At 50.3% G+C, this 7,972-nt stretch overlaps 1 protein-coding gene across 3 annotated transcripts in view; it reads right to left on the minus strand.

The window, feature by feature from the left end:
* CNGB1 (cyclic nucleotide gated channel subunit beta 1) overlaps nt 1-7,972 on the minus strand; it is a 92,012-nt gene that overhangs the window by 48,591 nt on the left and 35,449 nt on the right. For all 3 annotated transcript variants that reach the window (XM_032284045.1, XM_032284042.1, XM_032284043.1), the window contains one exon: nt 1,271-1,433. In XM_032284045.1, the coding sequence (XP_032139936.1) occupies nt 1,271-1,433 (163 nt within the window). The remainder of the gene's footprint in view (nt 1-1,270; nt 1,434-7,972) is intronic.

The raw sequence follows: 7,972 nt of genomic DNA on the forward strand, positions 1-7,972 counted from the left end.
AAAGAAAGAAAAAAGAGAGGAAGGAAGGAGGGGGGATGAGGGAGGGAGGAGGGAAAGATAAAAAGGAGGAAGAGGGAGAGGGGAAGAGGGAGTGAAGGAGAGGTTGGTCCCCAGGCTCCACTTGAGGTATATCAAGTGTATATCAAATGTGGTGTATCCATACAATGGGATATTACTCAGCTTCTAAAAAAGAAGAAAATCTTGTCATATGCTACAATGTGGACTAATCTTAAGGACATTGTGTCAAGAGAAATAAGACAGTCCCAAAAAGATAAATACTGCATGATTCCACACATATGAGACAAGTAAAGTAGTCAAACTCACAGAAACAGAAAGCAGAATGAAAAAGTAGAATGGCGGCTTCCAGGGGCTGGGGTGGGGTGAAGGGAAGAATGGGGAGTTGCTGTTCAATGCGTGTAGAGTTTCAATCATACAAGATGAAAAGTTCTAGAGATCTGCTGTAAAATAATGTGCATATAGGTAAAAATACCATACTGTACACTTAAAATTTAAGAGAGTTTTTTTAAAAAGTACTTGGTGAGTTATAATCATATGTAAGTTTTAATAAATAGCATCCTGTCAAAAATGAAATAAAATGAGGTAGAAATTAATTCTGTAACATTTATTATATATTAATATATAAATTATTTACTTTAAAAAGTTTTAATTTTTTTTATTTTTTGAGATGGAGTCTTGCTCTGTTGCCCAGGGTAGAGTGCAATGGCACAATCTCAGCTCACTACAACTTCTGTGTCCCAGGCTCAAGCAATTCTCATGCCTTGTCCTCCCAAGTAGCTGGGATTACAGGTGAGGGCCACTATGCCTAGCTAATTTTTTTGTATTTTTAGGAGACACAGGGTTTCACTATGTTGGCCAGGCTGGTCTTGAACTCCTGGCCAACAGGCTGTGGCTTCTGTGGCTTTGTGGCTTCTTTCAAACGATCCACCTGCCTCAGCCTCCCAAAGTGCTAGGATTACAGGCATGAGCCACTGTGCCCGGCTATTACTATATTATTTATTATATTACTTCTTCTAATTTATAGCTGAGGGCATTTGGGACAGGGCCTCCCATGAGAGCTTTTACAAGAGCCCTAAGCCAGGAGTTAGGAGAACCAGGAAGGGGTGTCAGAGTCCCACTTCTGACACCAACTCGCTGTGTGATTTTAGGCCAGCTGCTGCTCCCTCTGGCCTCATTATCTTCATCTGCCAAATGAACAGGTGACACAGTGCTGAGAAAAGCCCAAGAGAAGCAAAAAAGCATAAAAGCTAACCTGTGTGTTCCCGAGGCTGAGTTTGGGACTGTGAGGGTGTCAGATTTGGCAGGAGATGGTGGCGGCAACACGGGTGAAGGTGGATTCTCTTCCACCATGAGGGGGTGCCCATCAGCATCGATATCTTCCACCTGCACTTCCGGATGCTCTTTCGCGGCAGGCACTGGGGGAGAAGGAGAGAAGAGAGTCAGAAAGAGACAAAAGACAGGTCCCGGGAGCCTGGCTGTATTCTTGAAGGAATCCACAGAAAGCATGTTTGGAGGGGGCTCTGGTAGCTTCACTTCCCAATGGGGCGCACAGAAAAGCTCTATGCAGGGGGTTCAAAAATGCAGTGCCCAGAGTTCTCTGAGGGTCATCACCACCCCAGCCACCAGCCCAGGAGCCACAAAAGAAGCCACAAAGCCACAGGAACTCCAGCTCTCCTAGCTCTCCAAGCCCAGCTTGTTTTTCCCTGCACTTGAGCAAGCTCTAAGGAGCTGAGGCAGTGACAGCACCCAGAGAGGGCACGGAAAGCCTAGGGAGCCAGAGTCCTGGCGCCTGGCCTAGCACAGCCTGAATCAGCTGCTTCCCCTGTCTGAGCCTCAGTTTCCCTACCCTAAGGTAGGCTGACCATGCCTTCCCAGGCCTGTAGGGAGGAGTCAGAAGGCACAAGTCCTCACATTAAAAACATATATTTTATTTATTTGTTTATTTTTGAGAGGGGGGTCTCACTCTATCACCCAGGTTAGAGTGCAATGGCACAATCACAGCTCACTGTAATCTCTGCCTCCCAGGCTCAGCTGATCCTCCCAGCAGCCTCCTGAGTAGCTGGGACCACAGACACACACCACCATGCTTGGCTAGTTTTTGTACTTTTGTAGCGACAGGGTCTCACCATGTTGCCCAGGCTGGGGACGAACTCCTGAGCTCAGGTGATCCTCCTACCTTGGCCTCCCAAAGTGCTGGGATTACAGGGGTGAGCCCCTGGGCCTGGCCAGCCTCACATCCTTGAAGAGCATCAAATGGAGACATTTGGAGGGTCCCGCCAATCAAAGGTAACACACCGTGTTACACACACACTCCCTATTTGGGTACACACTTGGGCATGTCCTTGTTCTTGTACGTGCCAGGAGCCCTCAAATTCATCCGCTAGCCTGACTCTGGACCTGAGAGGCCTAGTACTATGTCCCACATTCCTGAGAATCGGGTCCTCTCCAGGGAGCCTGGGCGCAGCCATACCTTGGGCTCCATCACCTACCTCAGGGGCTGCAGGGACAGTTTTGCCCCAAGTCCAAACTCAGAGGGTACTGAGGGGCTGGAATGGTGTTCCTCCTTCCCCTTCCAACAGCAATGGAGCACAGGTCTGGGCACCAGCAAGGCAGGCAGGGATACACCCCCAAAAAGGGAGAAGTGGGGGGATTTTGAAATAATTATATATGTGTTTTTTCCTTTCTTTCTTTCTTTTTTTTTTTTTTTTATTGAGACAGAGTCTTGCTCTGTCGCCCAGGCTGGAGTGCAGTGGTGTGATCGCAGCTCACTGCAACCCCTGCCCCCTGGATTCAAGCCATTCTCCTGCCTCAGCCTCCAGAGTAGCTGGGATTACAGGCCCCTGCCACCACGCCCAGCTAATTTTTGTATTTTTAGTAGAGATGGGGGTTTCACCATGTTGGCCAGGCTGGTCTCAAACTCCTGACCTCAGGTGATCTGCCTGCCTCGGCCTCCCAAAGTGCTGGGATTACAGGCATGAGCCACCGCACCTGGCTAATATGTGCTTTTTGTCAAATGGCCTTTATGAGAAAATCCAGCACTGTGTTAAATTGCTTACACTTACTCTATAGTTTGATGGAGCAAACCTAAATCCTCTGGAGAAGAGGATGAACAGGAATGGAGAAGTTGGTAAAAATGTAAGCGGGGCCAGGCACAGTTGCTCAAGCCTGTAATCCTAACAGTCTGGAAAGCTGAGATGGAAGGATCCCTTAAGTTCAAGAGCAGCCTCAGCAACCCAGCAAAACCCCACCTCTACAAAAAATATAAAAATTAGCTGGTCATGGTGTTCCAGCTACTTGGGAGGCTGAGGTTGGAGGACAGCTTGAACCTGGGAGGTCAAGGCTGCAGTGAGTCAAGATCATGCCTACACACTCCAGCCTCAGCGACAGAGCGAGATCCTGTCTCAAAAAATAATAAAAAATAAAATGGAAGTAATGTTCTTACTACAGCTTCTCATTGCCTTGTCTGTAGCACCTAGAATCATCATGTGCTCCAGCACAGCTGGGTCAGCCCACCGTTTCAATGTGTCCCTGGGAACATTTCCCCAAGTGTGGGGCTCCCAGGGACCAGGGAGGACACAAGATGATCTTAGACGGCACAGACAAGGCAAAAGATAAACTAGAATAAGAGTGTTAACTCCCGCTGGGTGCGGTGGCTCATGCCTGTACTTCCAGCACTTTGGGAGGCTGAGGCAGGAGGATCATCTGAGGTCAGGAGTTTGAGGCCAGCCTGGCCAACATGGCAAAACCCCATCTCTACTAAAAATACAAACATTCCCCAGGTGTGGTGGCATGTGCCTGTAATCCCAGCTACTTGGGAGGCTTAGGCAGGAGAATCACTTGAACTTGGGAAGCGGAGGTTGCAGTGAGCCAAGATCGCACCATTGCACTCCAGCCTGGGCAAAAGAGGTCGAGAGACCCCCTCTTAAAAAAAAAAAAAAAAAAATTTACCCCCCTTTTAGTAAATACCCAGAGAGGAAGTCTCAGGTTGGTGCCACTGTGGTCTTAGTGCCTCTGACACAGCCTAAAACCATTTGCAGCTAAGAGAGCAGGCCCCAGCTGTGAGCCTTCAGCAGGCCCGTCCATCTCATTAGAAAACAGCAACACCATTTTGTTTCCAGTGTTATTTGAGGTTATTTTTATTAATGCCTCTGTTTATGGTAAGCAATGCTGGTTTTCCATTTGAATAGTAATAAGAAGTTTTCCTACTTAAATATACTTAATTAAATAAAAAAGAGAATCCACTGAAAGAAAAATAGTAAGCAAATAAAAATAGAGTTGGGGCCAGGCGCGGTGGCTCACGCCTATAATCCCAGCACTTTGGGAGGCCGAGGTGGGTGAATCAGCCGAGGTGAGGAGTTCAAGACCAGCCTGGCCAACATGATGAAACCCTGTCTCAACTAAAAATACAAAGATTAGCCAGCAAGGAGGCACACGCCTGTGCACCCATCTACTTGGGAGGTGGAGGTTACAGTGAGCCCAGATGGCGCCACTGCACTCCAGCCTAAGCAACAGAGCAAGACTCCATCTCAAAAAAAAAGAAACAAAAAAACACAGATTTAGCAGTAATCAGGAAGTGGCCTGTGGAGGTGGGAGCTGGGGGACGCTTTGGGGTCATTTTGTTTCCTTTTTCTTTTTCTTTCTGTCTTTTTCTTTTTCTTTTTTAGCAATTCAGCATCCTCAATGACAGGGGTGGGCTGCTTTGGAGTAGTAGATTCAAGGCTTGCCTACCAGAAGGTGGAGGCCGGGGTGGCACGGCTTACTGTTGGATGACCTGCGTGCCACCTCACCTCCTCTCTGTGCCCACCAGGGAGAGGAGAGAAGGACAACAGTGGATGTCTTCCCGTGAAATGCTCTGTCCTGCCGGCCTGGACTGATCTCAGAGGCAGCCCTGCACCATGTCAGCCACAAATAAAAAAGCCAATCAAAAGGGAAAGCGGGCATGTCTGGCTCGGGTAGTGACAGGGGTTAGTCCAGGGTGCCAGGATGTCCCCGAGCTCTTTGTCATCAGGCAGTGAGCGGTGGCAGCCCAAAGGCCACTACGGGGACTTTGCCACAATCAATGGATCCAGACAGCCCTTCCTCCACCCTCGCCTCTGAGGATGCCTGCCTGCACCTAGAGCTTCTTTCCTGAAATGGAATTTGCTGAGCAGCAAACTCTCAAGGTCAGTGGGTTCTATCTGCAATTGGCGCCCACATTACTCTTTTATTCCATTACCCTCCTTTCACTGCCCTCCACCCCAATCCCAGACTCCCTGTCCAAGCCTTTTGGCCTGGAGATCTGAGAAAGTGACTTGTTGAAACTAAGGTGTGAATGATTACCTATATAAAAATGATGTGCCCAAAGAGAAAAATGTATGTTTAACCCACTGGCCAGGCGTGGTGGCTCACGCCTGTAATCCCAGCACTTTGGAAGGCCGAAGTGGGTGGATCACTTATATCAGGAATTTGAGACCAGCCTGACCAACATGGCAAAACTCTGTCTCTACTGAAAATACAAAAAGTAGCCAGGTGTGATGGCATGTGCTTGTAATCCTAGCTGCTTGGGAGGTTGAGGCATAAGAATTGCTTGAACCTGGGAAGCAGAGGTTGAAGTGAGCTGAGATCGCATCACTGCACTCTAGCCTGGGCAACAGAGAGAGACTCTGTCTCAAAAAAAGAAAAAAGAAATGAATTGCTAATTGTGGTGGACTTTTAGACATGAAGAGAAGGGAGCTAAAACCCCTCAAGTCACTACCACAAAGCAGGATGAAGGTATTGATCGGCAGAGGAAGAGGAAGTGGTTTTCCATAAGCACAGCTAGTGGTCCACACCATGACCACAGCACCCAGGCAGGAAGACAGCCCTAGCCATGCAGAAGCACACATCACAGATATGAGCATGCTGGCTGGGTGAGGTGGTGCTACCTAGGCGGCGGATGGAGCTCCTGGTCTCCTTCGCGAAGCTGGAGTTGGACAAGGTGGTTCTCCGGGAGGTGAGGACAGGGATACGGGTGACTGGGGCGCGGTAGCTGGGCACATTAGGGAGGTGCTCCACCAGGTTTTGGAGGGCAGGGCCAGGGGCCACATGGCCAGGTGGCTGGTCCTGGACCAGGCGATTCAGCTCCATGTTCTGGCCTGGTGTAGCCATGGTGCTGGGGCCAGAGGGTCTCAGGCAGAGGTGCGACTGGGAACTGCAATTAGGAGCACAGAGTTGGGGGAGGCAATATAGGTGGGGGTCCTCCCGCCAGCCCAACATGACCAGCCTGATGCCTACCTGCATTTTCAGCAGTGCTACCCAAAACAGAAGCATCACTCTTGTCCCTGGAGTTCAATGTCTCGTGCGTCATCAGGTCACGTGGTTGGGCCACCCAAGAGCACCGAGGGACAGCCCAGGAGGCCCCCAACTTCTCATGCTCCCCCCACTTACCAACCACCAGCAGCATTTCCCAAAAAAATTAGAATCAAAGAACCCAGAACTCAGACTCTCAGATTCTTAGACCCAAAGAACCCAGGACTCATTCTTAGTACAGTAGAATTTTCCAGTCCCAAGCAGCCCTGGAGGTCAACTAATTTCACTTCCAACCAGCAGTAACTCTTCCGAGGGACCTGGTTTCCAAACTGGGCTGCATATTGGACTCACCTAGGAAGGTTTGACAATTTCTGTTACCCAGGCCCATTCCCAGAGATTCTGATTTAATGAGCTGGGATGAGGCGTGGCAGCAGGAATTTGTACATCTCCCCAGGTGATTCCAATGGGCTGTCAGGTTTGAGAACCAGGGCTCAGGGCTACTCCCCCTCAAACACAAACGTGCAGACCTATCAGCAGCAGGTCTTGTTACCATGCAGGGTCTGATTCAGCAGGTCTGGACTAGGGCCCAAGTTTCTCATTTCTAACCAGCTCCCAGGTTACGCCAAAGCTGCTTTTGAGTGCAAATGGCTATGCCATTCTCAGAGTGTGGGGCCCAGACCACCTGCTTCCAAATCACCTGGGGAAGGGGCGGAACCAGCCCCACTGAACCAAGCCTGCCCCTGTTTGCCCCTGGTCTTTTTCATCCACGTGGGGACCCAGCCCCAGGCCTGGACTTCGTAGGATTCCTATAGATACGTGTTGAAGTTAACAGAGAACCCTTTTCAAAGACCAGGTAGGAGCAAGCTCAGGACACCCAGGGTTAGGACACCTGGGTCCAGTCCCATTTCTGCCACTCGCTGGCCAGGACATATCCTCATCCCCAATATTGACTTCTCCCTCAGTGCCAGCCACAGTTCTGGGTGCCTTCAACGCAGTGTCTCCCTACCCTTCCCAGCAACCTGTGAGCCAGGTACTATTATTGCCTCGTTTTTCTTGATTTGGAAGTCATGGTTCAGAGAGGTCACAGAACTGGCTCTGGGTCACACAGCAAGGAAGAGAGAGAGGAGCCAGGAGCGAAATGCAGATCTGTGCCTTGACCTCTTGGTCAAATCCACGCACACAGAGCCTCAGTTTTCTCATCTGTAAAATGGCCTGTCTGCCTCACAGAGTGGCTGAAGACCCACGGCTTGGGGAACATGGAGTGTAAGGCACACGACAACCACCGGCCGGGGGTTGGGGTCTGCCTGGCCCGGCTCCATGGCCCAGCTGTGGCTCAGCTCCTGGGCACTCTTTCCCCTCCACTGCCTGAGTTCTCAGGATTGAGGGCAGGGTGGTAAATCACAGCAAAATGTATGTGCTGGGTACAGCCTGGAGATCAGGAAAAGCTCATAAAGAGACGTGGAGTGCAGAACACGCTGTTAGCAAGTTCTGGTTCCAGTTTTCACTCAGCTATGTGATGTCTGAGCCAAACCCTCACTGGGCGGTAGCCCAAGAGCTGCATCCTCATTGAGCTTCGGAAGTGGCAGGAGAGGCTGGCAAGAGGGACTGACTGGGAGGGGCGGGCAGGAGGGGCTGGCAGGAGGGACTGCCTGGGAGGGGCGGGCAGGAGGGGTTGGCAGGAGGGACT

The sequence above is a fragment of the Sapajus apella genome, unplaced genomic scaffold (assembly GCF_009761245.1).
Source record: "Sapajus apella isolate SASKATOON/1434 unplaced genomic scaffold, GSC_monkey_1.0 scaffold15, whole genome shotgun sequence".
Classification (NCBI taxonomy): Eukaryota; Metazoa; Chordata; class Mammalia; order Primates; family Cebidae; genus Sapajus; species Sapajus apella.